Source organism: Mesocricetus auratus, unplaced genomic scaffold, assembly GCF_017639785.1.
Source record: "Mesocricetus auratus isolate SY011 unplaced genomic scaffold, BCM_Maur_2.0 Super-Scaffold_100691, whole genome shotgun sequence".
Taxonomy (NCBI): Eukaryota; Metazoa; Chordata; class Mammalia; order Rodentia; family Cricetidae; genus Mesocricetus; species Mesocricetus auratus.
The window spans coordinates 2,013,043-2,036,804 of NW_024429267.1; the positions used below are offsets into that span (position 1 = coordinate 2,013,043).

Sequence of the window (23,762 nt, forward strand, 5' to 3'; positions counted from 1 at the left end):
CAGGGGCCGCCTGCGGCGAAAGGGCGGGGCCTCGGGGAGCACCGGCGCTGCCAGCAGGGGCGCTTGTCTCCTTGGCAACCCGGGGGAAACAACCTGAGTCAGGAGAGGGTAGCGCGCGGGAGAAAAACCGTGAGGGGAAATCCCGGCCCTTCCGTTCTGACGCAGAGACTGCGGTCTCCCTGCCTTTGTCTGGAGAACCTCAAAGAAAGTAAAGTTCCTGCCGGGAATATTCTACTCTCAGGCTGGCTGGTTGGTTTCCAGTTCACCATACCATCTTAGTCAGTATACTGTATTTTATATTTATTTTCCTTTTATATTTACTAATAAGTTTACATTTTACTTTACTTTTGATATTTATTGTGTTACTTTGAGACAAGGGTCTTATGAAGTCCACGTTGGCCTCAAACTTGAGGGCAAGTATGGAAAAGAGGGCAAAGTGCAAAGTCTACCTGGGAGACATCTTTCTTATTTATTGAAGTGTGTGTGTGTGTGTGTGTGTGTGTGTGTGTGTGTGTGTGTGTGTGTGTGTGTGTGTGTAGAAAAGAGGAAGAAAGAAAGAAAAGGAGAGAGTTGTGGGTTTTTTTGGCTTTTTTTTTTTTTGAGACATGGTTTCTGTATGTAACTCTGGCTGTCTGGCTGTCCTGGAGCTTGCTTTGAGGACCAGGCTGGCCTTGAACTCACTGAGATCCACCTGCCTCTGTCTCCCAAGTGCTGGGATTAAAGGCATTCTCCACCACTGCCAAGCTTGAAAAATATTTTTATATAATATATTCTGATTACACTTTTCCCCTCCCATAACTCTTCCCAGATCCTCATGAGCTCCCTACCCACCCATTTCCATGCCCTTTCTTTCTTTTTCTTCCTTCCTTCCTTCCTTCTTTCCTTCCTTCCTTCCTTCCTTTCGAAAACAAACAGATGCTGGACATCTGCACTCATCAGGCAGAGGCAGGTTGATCTCTGTGATCTCTCAACCTGGTCTACATAGCAAGTTCCAGGACAGGCTCCAGAGCTACACAAAGAAACGCTGTCTCGAAAAAGCAAACAAACAAAAACCCAAGAAACTCACACAGAAATACACAAAACTGAAGACATCCTATTTAAGAGCAAACGTTCTAAAGTCTCTCACTCTCTGCACATTGTCCAGCTGTGGTCTCTGTATTTGTTCCCATCTGCTACAGGAGGAAGCTTCTCTGACGATGGCTGGGTGAGACACTGAGGGATCATTTTATTGCTAAGTTCCTTTAGCAGAATAGTAGTATTTGGTTTTTCCTTAGGCCCATGTCCTATCCAGCCTCAGGTTCTTGGCCACCCAAACAGTGTCAGGCATGGGTTCCACTTGTGGAGTGGATCTTAACTGGGAGGCTTTTGTTTTTAAGTCCGATTTGGGGTTAAAGAGATAGCTTAGTAATTAAGGGTGATTGCTGCTATTTCAGGTGATCCAAATTCGGTTCCTTGCACCTACTTCAGGCTGCTTACAACCACCTGTAAATAACAGCTTCAGGGTATCCAACACCCTTCCTGTTCTCCAAGAGTACCTGTATTCACATGCATATACCTAATTAAAATACAAAAATAAAAGGTGGTGGTGCCCACCTTTAATCCCAGCACTTGGAAGGCAGAAGCAGCCTGGTCTACAGTGCTAGTTCCAGGATAACTAGGGCTGTTACACAGAGAAGCTCTGTCAGAAAACATATATATTTTATGAGAGTTTGCCTACATGTATGTCTATACACTGTGTGTGCAATACCTGAAGAAGCCAGAGAGGGCATCAGGTCCCTTAGAACTAGAATTAGAGACATGTGGGTGCTGGGTACTTAATTTAGGTCCTTTGATAAGAGCAGTAACTGCTTTTAACTACTGAAGCATCTCTCCAGCTGTCTAAAATTAAACCTTTTTTGTTTCTTAGATTTGAGGTGTTGGCAATGGAGGCAGTAGACTGCTTGCTCACCATACACAAAGCCTTGGGTTCCACCCCGAGCACCACATAACCTGGTTCTCATGGTGCATGCCTATAATCTGAGGATTTAGGAGGTGGAGACAGGGATCAGAGAAATTTGTGTTCATTCTCAGCTCTAAAGTCTGTTCAAGGCCAGCCTGGGCTACAAGAGAATGTCTTTTAAAAAAAAAATTCAGGCTGCTAGCCCTTGGGAGGCAGGAGCAGGTGGATCTCTCTAAGTTCAAGGCCACCCTGGTTCACATAGCAAGTTCCAGGATAGCCACAACTACAAAGAAAGACACTGTCTTAAAAAAAAAAAAGAGGGGGGTTTTCAAATCTGAGGTATAATTTCTCTCTCCCTAAAGTATCCCATGCTATTCCTTAGTCATCAGTGCCGACTCCATTCCCTTGGCAAATGCTTGTCTGATTCCCTTTCCTGATGTTTGACTTTCTGGTCTCCTCTTTCACTCAGCATAAGGTCTTGAAATTTATCTTTACATTTCATGTTTCATTTATACCATTTTATTGCCAAATAGCCTGAATAGCACTGTATTGTATGAAAGCTTGAAGGTTCATCCATTCATTAGCTGGTGGGAATTTAACTTGTCCCTCATTTTTTGGCAATTATAAATGAAACAGCTGTAAGCCTGTATATATGCATGTGTATTCATGCACGGGCGCACGCACTCGCAGACACACACACACACACACACACACACACACACACTTTTCTTTCTCTTGGGTAGGACTATGGGCCTTGTGGCAGTTGTAGCTTTAATTTCTAGACAAGAAAGGTCTTATGCAAATAGTTGAAAGGGGCCGGCACTACAGATGCTTAAAACTATACTTTGTTCCAAATGCACAGAGTGATGGTTAATCTACAAGTAGCTAAGACACCCAGATGAGCAAGCCCAGCTGTGGGAAACTATGGACACCAATAAAGAACAACTCCTGAAGCTCAGGGTATTTGAGAAGAAGAGATAAAATGGAGACAGGGCTGTTTTGCAGCTGGCACCCATTCAACACACTTCAGTCACCCTGAGTGGCTATTAATAAAGTCCTATTGGAAACACTGGCTCAGGTACCCAGGCAGGTGTACATCTTTAGGTGTTTATCTTTTACATACTATAGAAACAAGAAATTGATCAGGTGGAGGGGCCTATAAAATAAACCCAGTCGTTTTTTTTTTTTTTTTTTTTTTTTTTGGTTTTTCGAGACAGGGTTTCTCTGTGGCTTTGGAGGCTGTCTTGGAACTCGCTTGGTAGTCCAGGCAGGTCTCGAACTCTCAGAGATCCTCCTGCCTCTGCCTCCCGAGTGCTGGGATTAAAGGCGTGCACCACCAACGCCCGGCTATAAACCCAGTCTTGCAAGTCACATTTCAAAGGAGTAGCGTCCACAGAAAGTAAAAGTAACTGTCCCAGCATTTTGGACTTTGTAGGCTACTACCCCAAGCTCCAGACATAAGGAAACTGAAACACAGCAAAGTTGCGAGGACGCCCTGTTCTCACCCTGGCATGGCTTAGTAATTATGGAGCAACACGCCAAACACTCAAGGACTGAGCAAGTCAGAAAAGCCATCGTGGCTAGGTGGCTAATGGGAGTGGGTCTCCCATTGCTGCAGGAGGGGCTTTAAACATCAGAAGATACAACATGTTTTTGAATCTGAAATTATGTTGTTGTTTTTAAGTAGGACTGGGGCTAATGAGATGATTACACTAGTAAAGATGCTTGACCCAAGTCTGATGACTGTTGGGTCCGGAGGCACAAATAATGGGGGACAGGCCACCAACGTCTGATAGAGAAGCAAACTTTATTTAAAAAAAAAAATCACACAAGCTTGGGCACAAAAAGCTTATCACCTATCTGAGACCATAGCCAGAATTCGGGCTTCTGAAGCTGTGACAATGGGGGCTGGTTTGGGGCCTCTTTTTTTTTTTTTTTGGTTTTACGAGACAGGGTTTCTATGTATTGTTTTGGAGGCTGTTGTCCAGCCCAGCCTCGAACTCACAGAGATCCGCCTGCCTCTGCCTCCTGAGTGCTGGAATTAAAGGCGTGTGCCACCACCACCAGGCTGGGGCCTCTTATAGTAAAATCAACCACCAGGTGTGGTCAAAGAGCTTTTACAACCATGAGGTCAGGCTTAGAGTCATATTACATTTTAGTTTTACAATTTTTGTTTATAAGATGTTAGGATGTTAACTTAAGATGTTTGCAAAAGCCTATCGTTGACACAGCCGCTTTTCCCTGTACCCAAAAGAGTGCAAGAAAGAGAGTAGAGTCACATAGGAGGACAGTTAAAAATTAAAGGAATACAACACAGAGGGTCCCATAGAGGCAATAGTTAGAAGCTAACCTTTGTCTGCTGTACCTGCCTAGCCGGGAGGCTGGGAGACAGGAGAAAATTGTTAAAAGGTTCCCTCTGTACACAGTGACTGCCAGGTGTCTGCTTTTAAGGCAGAAAAGGTTGTCAAAGGTGAGCAGTGGCTACCAGCTTTATTATTTTTTAAATGTGTTGGGCACCAGGTGTTGGTGGTGCACACCTTTAATCTCAGCACTCCAGAGGCAGAGACAGGCAGATCTCTGTGAGTTCAAGGCCAGCCTGGTCTACAGAGTGAGTTTCAGGACAGGCTCCAAAGCTACAAAGAAACCCTGTCTCGAAAAACCAAAAAAAAAAAAAAAAAAAAAAAGGATAGGATTAGTAGGATTAGGAAAAAAAGTCACCTGGGCCAAACCTCCAAACCTGATTAATCATGCCTTTAATCCCAGCACATAGCAAGTTCCAGGCCAGACAGCCAAGAAGGACTGAGGATCTGAGGATGTAGGCAATTATGAAGGAAAACAATATAGCATGTATAAAAATCTGTCTTAAGATGTTTTCTTTTTAAGTTTGTGTATATGTATATGTGTTGCCTGTATAGGTGTGTACCTTAAAAGACCATAGTTCCCCTGGAACTAGAGTTACAGGTGGTGGTGAGCTACCTAATGTGAGTGCTGAGAATCAAATTCAAGTCCTTTGCAAAGATAGCATGCCCTTAAAATTTAAATTTTTATTTCCCTGAGTGTGTGCACCATATACATGCCACCCCTGCAGAGTCCAGAAGAGGATGCTGTATCCTTTGGAACTGGAGTTACAGGTCATTGTGAGCTTCTGTGTGGGTGCTGGGACCCAAACCTGGGTCTTCTTCGAGCAACAGTGCTCTTTTTTTTCTCATATTTTTTATTTAAATTAGAAACATGCTTGCTTCCCAAGTCAATCCCAGCTCCCTCTCCCAGCCCTCCTCCCTTGCCCTTCTACCAGCCCCCTTCCCAGCCCTCCAACCAATCCCCACACTATTTCCCAGGGAGAGTGAAGCCCTCCATGGGGGATCTCCAGAGTATGGCACTTCATCTTGGGCAGGACCTAGGCCCTTCCCCATGTTTCCAGGCTGAGAGAGGTTCCCTCCATATGGAATGGGCTCTCAAAGTTCATTCGTACGCTATGGTCAGCAAGTGCTCTTAATAGGTGATCCATCTAGATCTCCAGCCTGCATAAAGGTCTTTGATATACACGTTTTCTTTCTCTTGGGCCAAAGCAAAGTCAGTTCTCGAAAGCTGATGCTTAGACAAGATGGCCGCTGATAAGTGTCTTGCCAGAGGGGCTTTAGTACAGTAGTGCAGGCATTCCACATGCTTAGAAAGGAGAAGGGAAAGCCCTTGGGCAATCTCTCTGGAGAAAACGCAGAGCATTTTCAGAAGTCATCATTGCCTTCCTGAGTGAAGGTCAGCATTGCTGGAAGGAATGGTCTGGCTCCTCTCCTTCCAGTAAGAGCCCTCACTGGCCCCAAGGCCTGAAAGGTGTGTCCACCACTCCACAGCCAGCATGGCTCCTTTGGCCCCTGAGCTGTGCACTTATCAGAGTGGCTGTGCATTTCACTGGGCTACCTTCCTCCTGAGTCCCCTAGGTCTGTTTCCTTCTCCCAACTTACCTTTTTCTGGATTTATCTGTCCATCCAGTGCTAGGTTCTCAACAGCAGGCCTCAAAGGTTTTGCTCATGTCTGTCTCCAGAGTGTTGGCCCTAAACCTACTGTGTTTGTTGTTTGCTTTTTTTTTTAAAGATTATTTTATGTGTATGGAGTTTTGGCTATATGTTGCTGTACCATGTGCATGCAATGCCCGTGGAGACCAGAAGAGGGCCTCAATCCTCAAGAACTAGAACAGTGGTTCTCAACCTTCCTAATGTTGTGACGACCCTCATATTGTGGTGACCCCCAACCATAAAATTATAATCTTGCTACTCTTATGTACTGTACTGTAATATGTGTTTTCTGATAGTCTTAGGCAACCCCTGTGAAGGGTTGTTTGATCCCCAAAGAGGTAGTGCCCTACAGGTTGAGAAACACTGAACTAGAGTTATCATTGTTAGTTGCCTAAGAATCTCAGACTGTGTATGACCTGATGATCCTCCTGTCCCCCTACCCCAAATCCTGGGATCACAGGCGTGTAACACCATGCCTAGCATATGCAGTGCTGGGTATCAAAGCCCAGGGCCTAAAGCAAAAACAACCAACTGAGCCACACACCCAGCCCAATTTTATACCTATTCTTTCCACTATAAAATTGGGGCTGTGAGAATGTAAAATAGTGGGGAATGACACAAACAATGTCAGATTGCTATTAAAGAACAAAATTTATTGTGTAGTTTACAATTAACGTAACAAAATTTACCAGCTCATATAATTGCATCAGTCTCCCTTCCTGAGGAGAAGTAAACATAATAAAATAATGAAACCATATTTCTTGACCACTCACATCCAAAATACTTTGGTCCTTATTAAAGGATGACTCTGAGAGCTACTGGCAAGGCCATTGACATGGCTGAGTTGTTTAATCCTGGAGTGGGTGTTACAGGACAGAGGGTATTTCAGAGTCAGCAAAGAGGACCTAGCACTGTGATGGATGCCCCCCCTCCAAAAAAGTCATTATCAAGTACAGATCAGGGGTTGATGGACCTCTCTTAAAATTTGTTTTGTATCAGCATTTCTGGACTCCCTGAGAACACTATAAAATGCTGAGCTTTAATTACTAATGCAACAAACAAGGAATTGCCATGCTAGGTATCAAGAGCCTAAATAACAGAGCTTCTCCAAAGACAACAAATTAATCAGAACATCGCTGCAATGGCTACACCCTGTGGTAAATTACATGCACATGAGGAATCTGGGCAAGGGTGATTGTGTGTCAGGGTCCATATAGATGGCTCTGTTCCATACTGACTTAAGGTCAGAGAGTTCAAAACTATCCTTGCTCTTTCAAGATTAAAGGCCTAAGACCCAAAGGACTAAGGTGTGGGTATGGCTACTGAAGGATGTTTGGCCTAAGGTGTGGATGTCTTACCTAGATCACAGAAACCTTGATCTAAGGTTACTAGATTTCTTAATCTTCAAGGCTAAATAACTAGAGGTTTGATATAAGATGTGGTTACTAAATGTTTGGAGAATTAAGGAAGTAATTAAGTCCATTTGTTTCTTGTATCATGGCAAAGGAGTCTTTTGATCCCCCCCTTTTGGTTGGGCTATATAAGAATTTTGAGCAATAAACCTAAGGTGGACCCTGGTATTCACCAGGTGCCCTCTGTCTCAGGCCTATTTCTTTCCTCAGTCCACACTCCCCTCTCAGGTATGGACCAGACAAGCCTGCTGGACCTGGCAAGTGTGCCTAGACACTCTCATCCATGCTGGTGCGTGTGGGACCAGAGGCTGACATCAGAATGTCTACCTCCATTGCTTCCACCTTGCTGAGATAGGACCTCTCACCAAACCTCTGCATTTAGATAGACTATCTGGCCAGTCAGTTCCCAGGACCTGCCTATCTCTGTTCCTGGTGCTGGGGTTACAGGTATGTGCAACCACACCTAGGTTTCCATGGTGTATGTTGGGGGATCTGAACTCACCTTGATGTTTGCACAGCAAGCGCTTTACCCACTGAGCCATCTCCAGCCCCATAAGGGGAAAATTTTTTAAGGCAAAATGAGGAGGATGCTATGTTGTGATGAGTACAGCATCAATAACAAGGGTAGCATTGGTTCAAGACAGGCAACTGTGGTTAGGTCCCTGCACAAGTATTTTCTGTGTAAGGCTGCAAAGATCATTGAACAAGGTTGTGGCTCTTAGCAGTGTTTTGTTGTTGTTGCGTGAGTGCGTGCGTGCGTGCGTGTGTGTGTGTGTGTGTGTGTGTGTGTGTGTGTGTGTGTGTGTGTGTGTGTGTGTGTGTGTGTGTGACTTCTTGTTACTATTTATTTTTTAAGAAGGGGTTTATTTGGGCTTATTATTCCAGAAGGGATACTGTCATCTGCCATAGCAGGGAAGGCATGGATCCTGAATGTGAGGCTGGCCCAGCAGTCAGGAAGATGGCTGACCCCATTTCATCCACACACAGGAAGCAGAGAGCTTTAAATCTGCATGCATGCCTGAGAGCCTCTCCTTCCAGTCTCTTTTCAGCTTTACTTACTTTTTAGTCCAGGGTTTGGCCCACAAGACTTCTTTTTTTTTTTTTTTTTTACCTCTTAAAAATGTTATTGATAGTAGAAAACTGGAGAGAAAGCAGGGATTTGCACATAGATGGCAGGTTGCTGAAACTTTTTCCTTCCTCTAGGAGACAGCACGAACATGCAGTTCCCCACTACCACAAATTATGCAGTTGAGTTTCCCACATTTGGGGAAACTGAAGGGGTCAGCACATCTGGAGAGCAATGGATAAGTCTAGCCCTGGGAAAAGCACCTTTGTGATCAAGGTATCTCCCCAGGTTACCGGAGCTTTGATCACAAATGTCTTTAGCTTTTGCTCCTGACCCTCCTGTGTGGGAGACCTCCTGTGGATATGTTCTTCTCCACATTTCCTCTACAAAAAGCTGCATTTAACCTAGGAAAGCAGAATCCCTAGGTCCACCCCAGGAAATGAGTGTCACAAGCTTACCTGGTCTTTCTGTTTCACAGGTAAACTTGAAGACAGGACTTTTGACTGTCCCATTGGTGAGGTTTTCAACACCCTCCGCAAACACTAAGCCCAGCAGCATACTGGGCAGGCTAAAACAATGTAAGGTATGTGACATCTCCTTCTGTGCTTGAAAAGGGAATCCTACCAGTTGGGATGACACACTTAGCTCCAGAGATCAACACATTTTGTCTGTACTGTGGAATATTTTACAGCAGGTCCTGAGGATCAAACTCCCATTGTCAGTCTTGGCAGGAAGCTTCTTAACTCATTGAAACATCTCTCTCATCTGGGGAAAAAGCCTAGCTATACAAAATTCATCAAATGCAGCCGGTTTTATTTTAAACATTAATATAAAAATTAGAATGGCAGGGCAATATGCTTAATCCAACTGTTTAAATAGAATTGAGAACTTTATTTTTAGAGACAGAATCTCATGAATCCAAGGATGGCCTTAAACTCACTAAATAGCCAAGGATGGGTTTGAACTTCTGATCATCTGATCTTACTTCTCTGGTGCTGGAATTATAGGCATGCACCATCAGGCCAGGTTCATGCTTTGCTGAGGTTCAAAACCAGGGACTCAGTATAGTGGTGCATGCCTTTAATCACAGTGCTGAGGAGTCAGAGGCAGGCATTATCTGGGTTTAGAGTCAGCCTGGTCTACATAGTAAATTCCAGGACAGCCTGAGCTACATAGTGAGACCCTATCTCAAACAGACAAACAAAACCAGACAAAAACAAACAAATACAGGGTTTTGTATATTTTAGGCAAGCATTTACCAACTGTGCTATACCCCTATCCCCTAAACACCCCATTTTAAATAAATTTAAAACTTAACATTTCAATAATTTGTCTTCCCTAGGACTTAAGCCCTTGTTCTCCCTTTTACAGAACACTTGCAGAATCAGTGCATGTGTACAGAACTCTCCCCAGGTTAAATACTTTTTTTGATATGAACCCATTTAAAAAAAAAACGTCAAGATGCCAGTCACTACAAATACTTTTGGTCACTGTAAGCCAGCACCACACCAGTGATGTAACACTGAAGCCTGGCATGTTCTGAAATCATGTTTCCTTTTCATGTAATTCAGGCTCAGGGATCCGATACAGAGCAGCTGAGAAATAAATAATGTTGCTGAGGCTGAAGATGATACAAAGAAGCATGGCTGCTGCTATCTGAGGCAAAGAGAAGGGTCTGGAGGTGGCCAGGAGCCACTCCTTCCTCAGAGTCTTGTCCAGGAGGATGGCTTCCATCTGCAAGTGTGTGGCCAGGATCACACACACGTGAAACAGCTGGTGACTATGACCTATGAAAAAACACAAAAGGTCATCAAGATTACCAGTCAGAACCAGAGAAATGGCTCTGTGGGTGAAGGCTCCTGCTGCCAAGCCTGGTAACATTAGTGCCACTCCTGCAACCCTCAGAAGAGTATACATTCCCATTAGTTGTTCTCTGACCTCTGCATGTTATGGCTTGTGCATACCCATATATATAATATATATATGTATACACACACACACACACACACACGCACACACACACACACACACACACACACGCACACGCATGCATTTACATGAAATAAATTACGTGCTGGGAAGTCATCCATCAAGAGATATATGGGCACAGGCTGTGATACGTATGCTAAAAATGCAACAGTTAAATCCAAGGATCCAGGCCAGAGATCACATATATGATTTTTTTTGTTTGGTTAACTTATTTCAGTGCTGATTGTCTTCTGAGACAGGGTCTCATGTAGCCCAGACTTGAACTCACTATGTAGCTGAGGATGACTTTAAACTCTGGTCCTCCTGCCTCCACCTCCTGAGTGCTGGGATCACAGGCTTGCACAATCACACTAATTTTATAATTCAGCTTGTAAGAAATGCTTAGAGAGGCAGGTGAAAGAGCCATAGGCATGCCTGCATCCTTATGGACACAGACTGGCTGGAGACATTCACAGGCCTGCAGTGCCAGGCAGATAGTGCCATTATGATGAGCAAATCTATGGTGGAGAAATGGGAGAGCAATGGGCTGGCTCTTGTGTTGTGGAAAGAGGCGGAGCTGAAAAAGCAAAGGTGGTGAGAAACAAGCTAATGTAGGGGGCCTGCTTGCCACCCAGGGCCATGGTCCTACGCCAGTAGGGTAGTTGACAACCCCAGTCTGTGCTGACGTTCATTGCCCACATAACAACCAAAGGCCGCCAGGTAGTGGTGGCGCATGCCTTTAATCCCAGCACTCAGGAGGCAGAGGCAGGCGGATCTCTGTGAGTTCAAGGCTGGGCTGGACCGACAGCTTCTAAAACAATACAGAGAAACCCTGTCTCATAAAACCAAAAAAAAAAAAAAACCAAAAAACAAAAACAACAACAACAACAACAAAAAACAACCAAAGGCCACATTGATGCCCCAGTGTCTGGGCTGCCACCTATGGTCATATTGGTGTCTGAGGACTGTGCCACATAGGGGCCATGCCAATCTGAGTGGCCTGAGCTGCCACCCAGTACCTTGATGTCATCAGGGCCCGAGCTGCAGATGAGGGACATGTCAGGGTTCATGACCATACTGCAGCCAGAGTCTGTGTTGGTGTCCATGCTTCAGTTACCATTGAAGACCAAATGGATGTCTGTAGTTGGACCTGCCACCTGAGGCCATGTTGCTGTCTGAGAGCCATGCTCCAGCTGTACCGTACTTATCTGAGTGTCTTGTACTACCACTTGGATCATGGTGACATCTGGGCCCAGGCTGCTGCCAAGAGCCACGTCTGGGTCTGTGGTCCTACCACAGCTGGGGTCTATGCTGACATCCATGGCCTGTGTTGCCACCAAAGGGCTACCCAGATCCACATCCTGGGCTTTGAGTTGGCCCACTCCAGCATCTACACCATCCATGACCTCCTGAGTGCATGAAGGGATTTGTCCTACAGAACCATGACCTCGGGATCTCCATGATACCAGACAATGGCAGGATGAGATATCCAGGAGGAGTTTTGGTGAGGATCTAGTGTTGATGGTGTACCAGAAGCCAGAGCCCTTGAACCAGAACTACAACTCATTACAATGAATATTTTCAAGCAAAGTGGAATGGACAAAAGTGTGTACTTCATGACATACTGCAGCTCCCAATGCCACCAAGACAGAGGGAGAGGTGGGAAAGATGGAGGAATGAAATGGGGTTTTTGTTGTTTGTTTTGTTTTTAATTAAGTCTCCGAGCCATTTACATGCTGAAGTCCAGCCTGTGGCCATCTCTGGAGAGATAGTTAAATTCCAGTGAGGTCACTGGGGTGGGCCCTAATCCTCTGGATGTGATCTGTACTGAGGAAGAAACCCATCAAGACCATGGAAAGGTACTCAGGTACCTTCCCTAGGCCAAGGGAAGGGCGAAGACACCATCCTGCTGACAACTACATCTCACACCGTCAGCCTTCTAAATGTGAGAAAATAGTGCTCTGTTGTGCTGGCCACCCACACTTGTATGCAGAATTTTCCTTGTGTGTGCAAACTGCAGACCTAGCAAACCAATACAACATGACTGTTAAATAAGGCTTCTCCAGACTGCCATATCCAGGTGTGGTGGCACCTACTCCTACCTCAGCATTCTTTAGGCAGACACTGGAAGTTCATGAGCTATGTATTGAGTTTAAGGCCAGCCTTCACTACATATTGAGACCCTACCCAAAAAAAAAAAACTTAAAAAGTGGGGTGGGAGATGTGTGTGAGAGAGGAGGCTCGGTGAGAAAGGCACCTTCCACCAAGCCTGACAACTTGAATTCAATACCCTGGACCACATGGTAGAAAGTGACAACCTGTTCCCGAAAATAGTCCTTTGACCTCTAATGCCCACAGCAGCACACAAACACATTAAATAAATTAACACGCAATTAAAAATAATGCATGAAAAAGTTCTGTATGGTTTCACAGAACCCATTTCAGGCTCTGGGGCGCCTGGCCACAGCACCTCTTCATGTAGGAGCTGAAACAGGATTGCTGAACATTGGCAAGCATGCCTGCAGCTTTCATTCAGCCCCTCCTGTCCCAGGAGGAGGATGAGTAAATGGCACCCAGCCTTAGGCAAGTTCAAAGCACAGATTGTGCCCAACTCCAGATACGTGTGGGGTGCAGGCAAGTGAGCCGCTGCAGCTGTGACACGGTGTCAGACACAGAAGTCTGACTCGCCGGCATTCACTAAACCATTTCCATTAGATGAGAAGCAGATGTGCCACCAGCAATGGGCGCGTCTGAAAGGGCCCTATGGGAAGAGTGGCTTCAACTGTCCACCTATCAGGTCTCAGGAGCTTCCTGTAGGCCAGGGCTAACCAGGCTGGAAAGCACCTTCCACCTTCCCCTATAACACAAGCATTTTTCTGCTATATATCTTTAGGCCCAAAGGACAGGGCTAAAGTGAATAAATAAAACGCGGAGAAGTCAGAGTGCTGGCAGATGCTGCCCCGTCTGTGACACACCCCTGCCTGCCCCTGTGGTCCCCAAGCTCTCATCTACAGCTCTGTCTTTCTTCATGGTGGGGCTGAAGTAGGTGGTAGGTAAAGGCCTAGGGGCCTCCAGTTCCTGACCTCTGACTCTGTTCTCTGTAGAGTATGTGCTCTAAGCATTTGGTTAGCAGCAGTCCCTTCTGGTAGAAGAAAAGTGAGACTCTAATCAGATCACGAAGTCTATCTGGCTCCATCTCTGAAGGAGGTGGAGAAGACTGTAGGCAGAGGCAAAGGCAGCTTGGGGAGAGCCTAGGTGCTCGCTGTGGTGGGGACAGACCAGCCTTCTGAGTCCCATGGTATCCAGTTAAGGAACTTTTCTGCCAAAGGCTTGTCACCATCCACAGAAGCCACCCAAAGGTGCTGTGATGGCTAATACTGTCAACTTCACGGTCTCTAGAACCACCAGGAAACAAGCCTCAGTGTACACCTGGGAGGAGTTTCTACATTGGGCTAACTGAGGTGGGAGAACCCGCCATTTCATGGACTGGGGTCTGGACTGAATACAAAGAGTGCAAGCCGAGCAGCAGCATTCATCTCTCTCCGATTCCTGACTGGGCACAGTATGACCTGCTGCCTCGTGCTCTGCCACCATGCCTTCCCTGATCGTGGTGGGGCAGACCCTCAAAGCGGGAACCAAAAGAAACGCTTGAGGTTTTGGCCACAGCAACAGAAAAGTAACAGGCACAGGTGCTTCCTTCCCAGCCAGGGTCAGAGCCAGGTGGGGCAGATGGGACAGATGGGGCAGGTGGGAAGAGCCCCACCCAGCCTGCTCTGGAGGAAGGGTAGGGGACATTGCAGCAGTGAGGAGTTCCTGTGCTCTGACACCTCTCCCCATCACATGTCCTCTCAAGATATACTCAGCTTGGCTCCCTCCAGTGTCACACGGCCTCTGTGAGTACTGACCTTGCCCTAGCTTTGGAGTTCTTGGGTCAGGACAGTTTGGGCCTGGAAGCTGCACCTGGGACCCACGGTTCAACAAGACTCCAGGCCCTCCACTCACCATCAATATAGACTTTCTCCCTGCTGTCTGGAACCCTGAGTAACCTGCAAACCATCTTCCCACTTCCCCTCTGTGGTTGCCTCCCCCATCATATTGTACTGGTAAGTCAGACTCTGGGTACCATCAGGATGGTTGTTCACGGGAATGCTTCAGGGTCCTGAGTCTACCTGTCCCTGGCAGTACACCGGCAACACAAATGGTGGTTTCAGTCAGGATGGCTGGATGACTCCCACTAGGTCACTCCTCTCCAGGTCCTCTGCCTGTGGCTACATACACACTGTCAAGGATGCTTCCACCCCAGCCAAGAGAGTCACCCCTGCTTCAGGGTCACCCCCGCCCCTGCCCCACCACACTCACCGATGTAGTCAAAGCGTCCAGGAGCAAGTCGCTCTGGCAGGTGAGCAGAGTATAAGAAAGAGGCCAGGAGGGTCATGACCATGTGCTTCTGGTGGTACAGGATGGCTTCATTTCTTGAACTCTCTCCCGGGAGCAGGAACAGCTGCAGACGTTAAAAAAAAAAGGCCCTGAGAAGCCAGACCTTAGATCTTACACCCATGCCTCTCAGACACAAGCTCCGAAGGCCCAGGCCTCACCTCCTCAGGGTAGTGGCCTGAAGGAGGGATGTGTGGGGATGAGGGGAAGGAAGGAAGAGAAGAGGACAAATAAAGAGATGAGTGCCAGGCAGTGGTGGCGCACGTCTTTAAGTGCAGGGAGGCAGAGGCACGCAGATCTCTGAGTTCAAGGCCAGCCTGATCCTACAGAGTGGGTTCCAGGACAGCCAGAGCTACACAGAGAAACCCTGTCTGGAAAAACCAAAAATGTAAACAAACAGGAAGAGAGAGAGATGGGCAAAGAGAAAGAAGGAAAACTCTACTAGACATTGCTGAGGATAAGATGCAAGCACAGGGGGATAGCACCATCTGCCCTGACTCCAGATGCAGAGTACAGACCCAGCTCACAATTAAGTCTTCAAGCCTTAGTTAGATGCAAGCTGGCAACTGGCTCAGTGGGTAAAGTCCCTTGTCATCTAGCCTGATGACCTTAGTTTAAAGCCCTGGACCCACATAGTAGAAGGAGACAACTGGCTCCCACAAGTCATTCTCTGATTTTCATATGCTTGCTGCAACTTTGTGTGTGTGTGTGTGTGTGTGTGTGTGTGTGTGTGTGTGTGTGTGTGTGCGCGCGCGCGCACGCGCATGGTGGGGTACATACAAAAGAAATGTGATAGGAAAACAAACCTTTAAAAACAAAAAGGCTTGGAAACCTTTCTATATGATCAAAAAGGATGAGCATTTGACCTGGCTCGGTGACTCAAGCTTGAACTCACTCTCTGAGGCAGAAATGTTGGAAGTTCAAGGCCCATCTAGGCTATGGAGCTAGTTGAAGGCCAGCTTGAACAACCTAGTGAGATCCTGTCTCAAAATCAATCAATCAATCAATCAATCAATCAATCAGTGCTTGGGGATATAGCTCTATGGTAGAGCCCTTGCCTCACACATAGAAGACCTTAGACTCAATTCCCAACATCGACCACCCCTCAATATATGATCAGATGGGGCCTGTTGCAGTTGGACAGCTTCTGCTGAGGTTGTGGGAAGGTGTTTCCTTTGGCTCCTGGCACCTTAAGGCAGTCTCTAGCTCTGAATTTTGCACACAAGAAAGTGAGCCTGAGACTGACTTGCAAACCACCAATAATCAGCAAAATGAGGGTTGAGATCTAGGCAGGGTAATTCTGGTATTAATGCAGCCACCCCGTGCCCCTCTGCCCTACTGTCCCACACAGCTTCTGGACAGCATCACACGGCATGATATCTGCATGTAACTGGTGACAGCTGTCAGCTGCCATTCCCTGTGTGTGTCTTCATGACTCCCTCCAGGAAGCAGTGAGAGCTCTGAATTGCACTCCCATCCCCCCAGTCTCCTGTAGACCCACTCAGAGAAAACACCCAGTGTAGCAAGTAAAACCCTTCACTGCCCTGTCCCCTCACCCCTGGCCACCTGGGCCTCACACTGCCTCTGGGAGAAGCTTACTCACAAGATAACGCTGAGCCTGTAAGATCCATTCTAGCCAGGAAGCCTCATTATCTCCTATTCAGAAGCAGATGCTAGCCTCATTCACAGATAAAGAAGCCTAGGCTCAGAAAAGTTAAGTGTACTGCCTAAGTCACACAGCAAGTAAACACAGAGACTAGAATTTGGAATCAGACCCATGTGACCTCTTCCCTTCCTGTCCTGTCCTGTTATCCTATTCTGCCTCATTCTCATCTATCCCTTAAGACCTTTATCCCCATCTTTCCTTCACCACACTATTACTGATAATGTACAACCATGCATGTATTGGCCTTTCCCCCAGCTAGCACCGATGATTACCAAACCCCAGGCTGTATGCCTTGTTGTGGTTTCAATAGGAATGACCTCCATAGACTCACGTGTTTGAATGGTTGGTCACGGGGAGTGGCACTATTAGGAGGTGTGTGGCCTTGTTGGAGTAGATGAGGCCTTGTTAGAGGAAATGTGTCACTGTTGAGGTAGGCTCTGAGGTCTCCTATGCTCAAGCTACACCCAGTGTAGCTCAAAGCTCACTTCCTATTGCCTGCAGATCAAGGTGTAGAACTCTTAGCTCCTTCTCCAGCACCACATCTGCCTGCATGCTTCCATGTCCCTTCCGTGACAGTAGTGGACTAAACCTCTGAGACTATATGCCAGTGCCAATTAAATGCTTTCCTTTGTTTTTTTTTTTGTTTGTTTTTTTGTTTTTGGTTTTTCAAGACAGGGTTTCTCTGTGGCTTTGGAGGCTGTCCTGGAACTAGCTCTTGTAGACCAGGCTGGCCTCGAACTCACAGAGATCCGCCTGCCTCTGCCTCCCGAGTGCTGGGATTAAAGGCGTGCGCCACCAACGCCCGGCAAATGCTTTCCTTTGTAAGAGTTGCCATAGTCAGGGTGTCTCTTCACAGCAATAGAAACCCTAAGACACTTGCTCAGGTCTCTGTGGTTGTTCCTAAGGTCTTAAGTTGTTCATAAGTTTGTCTGCAAGGGCCTCTGTGTTCACACCTGAGTCTCAACTCCTATGGGCCCCCAGAGCCCACAATGGGGTTATGACTCCCTCAGAGCCTCAGGAAATGATGAAGCTCCTGGCATTGCTGACAAGAAGAGAGGAGATGTAGCCCATGTCCTTACCCTGTAGAAGATGGGGAGTGAGTCCCACGTGTAGGGGTAGGCAAAGGCGAGGATCCGGAGCAGCTTGCAGAGCCGGGGCTTCTGGAGTTCAAGAAACCTGAAGTCAGGGAGGAAATGAAAGCGTTTTAGGAACTCACACACGAGCACAGGGAGGACAAGCATTTTTACATGGCCTCCTGTGGCCCACAGCTTTTCCACAACCTTTCTCATTCCTCCCACACTGGGGAAACTCAGCTAAGAAGGGGAAACTTGGCCGGGCGTTGGTGGCGCACGCCTTTAATCCCAGCACTTGGGAGGCAGAGGCAGGTGGATCTCTGTGAGTTCGAGACCAGCTTGGTTTACAAAGTGAGTTCCAGGACAGCCTCCAAAGCTACAGAGAAACCCTGTCTCAAAAAACAAAAACAAAACAAAAAAAAACAAAAAAAGAAGGGGAAACTTGCTCTGAAATTGTGAAATGCAATGGGTGCAAACCAAGACTTGGGGAGGGGTGTCTTCGGGAAGAAACTCTGCAAAGGTCAGAGGACACTTAACAGCAAAGAGGTTTTAGAAGGCTGACACCACCAAGACAGGAAGGGGCCTCTCAAGCACAGACCCTGGGTCCCACATTCTACAGAAGCAGAGATGCACCCAAACAATAGCAGTCACCTAGGTGATGCCATACAAAGACCTGGGTTCAAGGTGTGTGTGTGTGTGTGTGTGTGTGCGCGTGTGTGTGTGTGTGTGTGTGTGTGTGTGTGTGTGTGTGTGTGTGTGTGTGTGTGTGAGCTAGATCACCCAGAGAAGTGTCTAGAGTATATCATGCTCAGGAACACTGGCCTGGGGAAAGTGAATGTGCAGAGGGTCTGTCTTCTCTCCTCCATGAGCTTTCCCATTACCCTCCAAAGCGAAGACAGAATCCAACTGGAACTCACTGTGCTAACTAGAAGCAAGAGGCAGGACCTCCTGGACAGGCCACCACTGGGCCTCTAGAGACCTAGAGACCAGCTTTAGACCTGGGAGTTCAGCAGCACAGAAACCCAGACTGGGTATCAGGAGGTTAGGGTTGAACATGGTATCCACACAAAACTGCAGCTCTGGGGCTGGTAGAGTACCTATATGGTTAGCATGCAGGAAGCCTGGGTTCCAACCCTAGCACTCATGAACCAGGCATGGTGATGCATGCCTGTGATTGGAGCACTTGGAGGCCAAGTCAGAAAATCAGGAGCTCAAAGGTATTTTAAATATATTTTGTATATTAAACATATTTTATATTAACTAAATTTAATATATTCTATATAGTGAATTTGAGGTCAGAAGGATCAGAAGTTCAAAGTCATTTTTAATATATTTTATATAGGGAATTTGAAGTCAGCCTGAGCTATAGGAGACCCTGTGTCAAAAAACCAAACCAAAACTCAATTACCATCTTGATTATGCTGTAACACTAGGGAAGGAGGCCGCAGGGCTATAGTTCCATAGGTTCCAACATAAGCTGGTCACATGAGGACCACGCTGCTATGGCAGATGGCCTCTAAAGCTGTGTGTGACCTATCCCTTCTCCACAGTGTTGTTGTAAGACTTAAAGAAATGAGGTCCCCAAATCATACACAGCCCAGGGACTAAATGGACCCTGGACAAACAAACCACTCCCAGCTCATCTGGCAGGGTAAGAGCAAGAGAGAAGGGGTCTGGATGGACAGTCCCAGAAGGAGCTGAGAGCAGACACCTTGGCCTTAGCCCAAGGTGTTTGTCCCTCAAGAGTCACTGATAGGCCCAGCTTCTGTCTTTCTTCCCTCAGGGGCCAAAGAAAACACCTCCTCACAACCCCAGCAGAAGTTGTCCAACCACAGCAGGTCCCTTATGCATCTGCTGGGTCTGGGACAGGATCACTCCTAAAGAGTGCTCCTTGTGGCCACTTAAGGCAAAGAAAACTTGTCGAGGACTGCCCCCCAAAAAGTGGGTTTCCTGCAACTTGAGACCACATGTCACCATACCTGAAAAACTGCTCCCCTAGGGGGAAAACGGACCAATCTCTCCAGCAACAAAGCTGAGTCTACAGGGGACAAAAAGAGGAGGAGGAGGGAAGAAGAGGAGGAGAATAGGAGGGAGAAAGCAACAGAGAGGGGAAAAAGGTCCCTTAACCAAGTGCAATTCCATATCCTACCACAGGATGTCGCCACAGCCAGAGATTCCTAAAGCAGCAGCCTTGGCCAGAGATGCCTCCAAAAGCATCCAGCAACAGTTTCCAAAGCACAGCTGGCTTACACACCCTGGGATTGAAAGCTCTGCTCAGGAAGCCGTGCAAGAAACACTGGATTGGGGGAGAAGCCTCCCTTAAGACCAGGGTGAGTCAATAAATCTTGGAAACTGAAATGCCAAAACCGATGCCTGATGCAAGCAGTTAATTAAAGGTATTCAATTGCAAAAGTATACGTGGTGTGTGTGTGTGTGTGTGTGTGTGTGTGTACCTGACACTCTCTTTAGGCAAGACCTCACTCTGTCAGGTGTGGCAGATTTTTCACATGGGTTCCCAAAGCCCAGGCAGCCTTTGAGGAACATTGGTCATTGGGTGGGGACAGTAGCCACAGATGTGCTCTCTGGATCATCAGAAACAAACTGTGACATAGTCAAGGAGAGAAGGCCTAAAACATGGGCATATAAGACATTCCTGCATTAGTGCCTAACACCATCCAAATACACCAGGCTCACTGAATCCACAACACTCACCACTGAGCCTGCGTGGTCAAGGGAGACTCTGGGCTAGAAGAAAGCAATGTACCCTGGTGGCTAACAGGTGGTCGGCCAGGAGCTTTCAAAACTTAATTAATTTAAAAGGCTACAAATGTCCTACCTAATACGCCCCTGGGAAATCAGTTTTGTCCTATCAATCATAGAGATTGTATCTTTCCCACCTATCAATCATAGAATCATAGAGATGGTATCTTTCCCACCTATCAATCATAGAATCATAGAGATGGTATCTTTCCCACCTATCAATCATAGAATCATAGAGATGGTATCTTTCCCACCTATCAATCATAGAATCATAGAGATGGTATCTTTCCCACCTATCAATCATAGAATCATAGAGATTGTATCTTTCCCACCCACGCGCTGCTTCAACCCCCACTACCCAGAGCATTTGTTCCCTCTGATCCCAGTTTTGAGGTGCTTGGGAGCCAACTACACAGGGCAATAACTGACCAAAGACCAGATTCAGGGGTGTCCAGGTCTACCCAGGGGTCCAGGCAGCCAGAGAAAAGATCACCCAGGCACACTGCATCTCAATGCTGTGAGCATCACTCCTATTATGCATGCACCTTGTTTCATCCAAGATGGGGACCCAACCTCTCTCCACCACTGGTGGTATCCTCAGATTTCCACCCTGCTACAAGGGCTATATACCACACAATCTAATTCCTCCTGGAATTACAAGACAGCAATCCAGGACAAGGGATTTCATTTCCTGGCTCTTCTGGTGGATTCAAGCCCTGCCCAGCTTTCAGAGAATCCTGTAATATCTACAAAGAAAAGAGAGACCCCCTCCCCATCCTCAGCAGTTCAGGAGGGGGTGAAGTCACACAAGTTGCTTTCACCGCCAGGGGGAGCAAAACATGCCTAACCCTACCCTTCTCAAACATGTCTGCAAATGGAGGGCAAGCTGGGGTGAGCCTGTCTGATTTTGTATAAGAACTTATCCTCCCACATTTAAAAAAGCAAAAACCAGTTTGTCAGGTTCCCCCAAATTTGGGTGTCACCCAGTGGAAACTGAAGCCAAAAACATCCCAAAGAGGAACCCCCTACTCTGCCTGCTTCTCCCTGGAGAGGGGACAGTGCAGTTGGGGACACACATGCAACTCAGGTGCCTCTCCTGACCTGTCATTTCCTGGCATGGTGGCACTATCTAAATGAGACTATCACCTTGCCACAATCATCTGGAAGGTTTCCTAAGCGACTGTGATTTCAGGTAGTTCATTCCTGCAAAGACTAGGGTCAACTAGCACAGGTGTCCCCATGACAACACTGCTCACACTCCACCCCACAGAGTCTTGCTTGAAAAGGAAAAGGATAGCAGGATTAGAGGTGAGGAGGAGGGCATGACTTGTGGCCACTTTTGAATACCTTTTGTCACCCATCACAGGTACCTAGCGATGACACATCCACTCATAACTTTGAGTGGAGGACTGCCTGCTACTGAGGAACCTTCTCTGCCAGACTTGAGCGAGGCATCCTGGATGCTTTTGTCCTAACACTGAGTAAAGTAACCAATACATAAGACAACAAGGGCTCTTCAGGGAGCCAGGTGTTGGGCATCTCCCATGGCGATGTGTACTGGGTCCTCCCCAGCTTCCCACCTGAGATTAGAGCCCAATACCTGGAATAACAGGAGAGACCAGTGCTGAGAATGGTGTTCAGCACTGCCAGGGCTACGTAGCATTCATGGAAGGTACTGCAGACCAGTGCATCAGGGAATGTGTATGCGGAATAGGCGATGGCTGATCCTGCAAAAGAAACACCAGCCTTGAGACACAGGCCAGGCCACAGCACTATGAGGATCCTGGGTAAAACCACCTCAGCCTTCATCTTCTGTACAGACTCCTGAGCTAACCTGCCTCTGTGCCTTCTCAGAATATCCCCACCCCCTTGTCAGAGATTGTGTGTGTGTGTGTGTGTGTGAGAGAGAGAGAGAGAGAGAACTCATCCTGTCTTTATAATTCTGACCCATATAAAATTTACACTTATCTTAAAGATGAGCATATAGAGACACAGGGAGATCTAGTAATTTATCTGAAGTAACACATCAAGAAAATAGAAACAAGCTTCAAACCTAGGCAAACTGGAGATGAATCATGGCTTCTAAACACAGGCTGGCACTAATGATGACACCAAACTCATCTGCCTGTGACAGGTACCTCCTGAGAAGCTCAGTATCACAGAAAGAGGTCATCCCTAAGGACAGGTAAGTCCTGTCAGAGGCTGAGGGGTAGCCAGTGAGTGTGGGGTTTGCTCTAGGTTTTGGAGTATGAGGGAAGCAGCTACAACAACACCTTCTAGAGAGACTAGCTGTAAAAGGTTTTGGTTGGAGGAACAAGAGATACTATCACCTATCTTGGAGTAGCCAGGGACCTCACCCTTACCTATGGGAGAGGCCGGATCTGGCTCCAGTTCATGTTATTCTAATACACTGGTTCTCAACCCTCCTAATGCTGCAACCCTTTAGTTCTTCATGTTTGTGATGACCCCCAACCATAAAATCATTTTCATTGCTACTTCATAACTGTAATTTTGCTACTCGTATGAATCATAACATAATATCTGTGTTTTCCAGTGGTCTTAAATGACCCTGTGAAAGGGGCATTCAACCCGGGTCTCAATCCACAAGTTGAAAACCAATGTTTTAATACATCAAGCACATTGGTTTCACAGCTAGAGGCAGAAACAGGCTAGATTCAGTCTGCCTTTTCTCCCACTTAATAGGTGGATCCTCTAGTAAAGCTGATCACAGGAGCAAGGGACCACAGCCTGGTGGTGGCCACCTGAAGGGACCACAGCGTGGTGGTGGCCACTCCAAGGGACCACAGCCTGATGGTGGCCACCTGAAGGGACCACAGCCTGGTGGTAGTCATCTGCAATCCTAGTGCTGGGGAGGCAGGAACAGGTGGGTCAATAGCCAGGCATCCTAGCCTAATCAGTGACTCTTGGACCAGTGAGACCACCCGAGGCCCCCTCACCCCCACACATATTTAAACAAACACAAGTGCTGACAGAGAGGGCTGAGCATCCCCTTCCTAGCACAGTACAGAGTTCCTGTGGGAACTCATCCAGGAGCTCAGCTCCAGGAGACCAGAGAACCCTTCTCCAGACCTGATGCTCAGGGAGCTGTCTGGACCAGGATGTTCCACCAGTGCTGACTGGAACCAAGGTGTACAGCCAGCATCGCATGCAATACAAGAGTAAAGGGCCTCAGACCACCTGAGAATATAGCAGGAAGCAAAGCTGACCTGAGCCTAGAGGGTCTGGAGGGGAAGGGGTGAGATGGGCCAGGATTCAGGTAAAGGTGACATCAATCGCAGTCATGGCTACCCTGTGAGATGGACACGGACTCAAAAGCATTTGTTCACAACCCTCCTATGTCTGCTCTAGAGAACAAGGCTTAGAGACGCTAAGAAATTCATCTAAGACTGAATTTGGGACCTGATGCTGTG

At 47.0% G+C, this 23,762-nt stretch overlaps 1 protein-coding gene, 1 long non-coding RNA gene and 1 other non-coding gene across 7 annotated transcripts in view; 1 reads left to right on the forward strand and 2 right to left on the reverse strand.

Moving 5' to 3' along the window:
* Window positions 1-64: 64 nt before the first annotated feature.
* LOC121137507 lies at window positions 65-21,936 on the forward strand. Of its 3 annotated transcripts, XR_005874767.1 has the most exons (4): window positions 65-278; window positions 8,909-9,013; window positions 19,726-19,901; window positions 21,698-21,936. It is a non-coding gene; the product is annotated as an uncharacterized LOC121137507 (long non-coding RNA). The 3 variants fall into 3 exon arrangements; XR_005874766.1 differs by lacking the exon at window positions 21,698-21,936 and having other exon boundaries at window positions 66-278; window positions 19,726-19,941; XR_005874765.1 differs by lacking the exons at window positions 19,726-19,901; window positions 21,698-21,936 and adding an exon at window positions 10,002-11,988 and having other exon boundaries at window positions 68-278.
* Window positions 6,585-23,762, reverse strand: part of Paqr5 (progestin and adipoQ receptor family member 5) — a 72,656-nt gene continuing 55,478 nt past the window's right edge. For all 3 annotated transcript variants that reach the window (XM_040739844.1, XM_040739845.1, XM_040739846.1), the window contains 4 exons: window positions 21,932-22,058; window positions 17,578-17,674; window positions 14,758-14,899; window positions 6,585-10,217 (listed from right to left, as the gene is read on the reverse strand). In XM_040739844.1, the coding sequence (XP_040595778.1) occupies window positions 9,976-10,217; window positions 14,758-14,899; window positions 17,578-17,674; window positions 21,932-22,058 (608 nt within the window). In that variant the 3' untranslated portion in view covers window positions 6,585-9,975. The remainder of the gene's footprint in view (window positions 10,218-14,757; window positions 14,900-17,577; window positions 17,675-21,931; window positions 22,059-23,762) is intronic.
* On the reverse strand, window positions 8,565-8,726 carry LOC121137706. Its single transcript, XR_005875016.1, has one exon. It is a non-coding gene; the product is annotated as a U1 spliceosomal RNA (small nuclear RNA).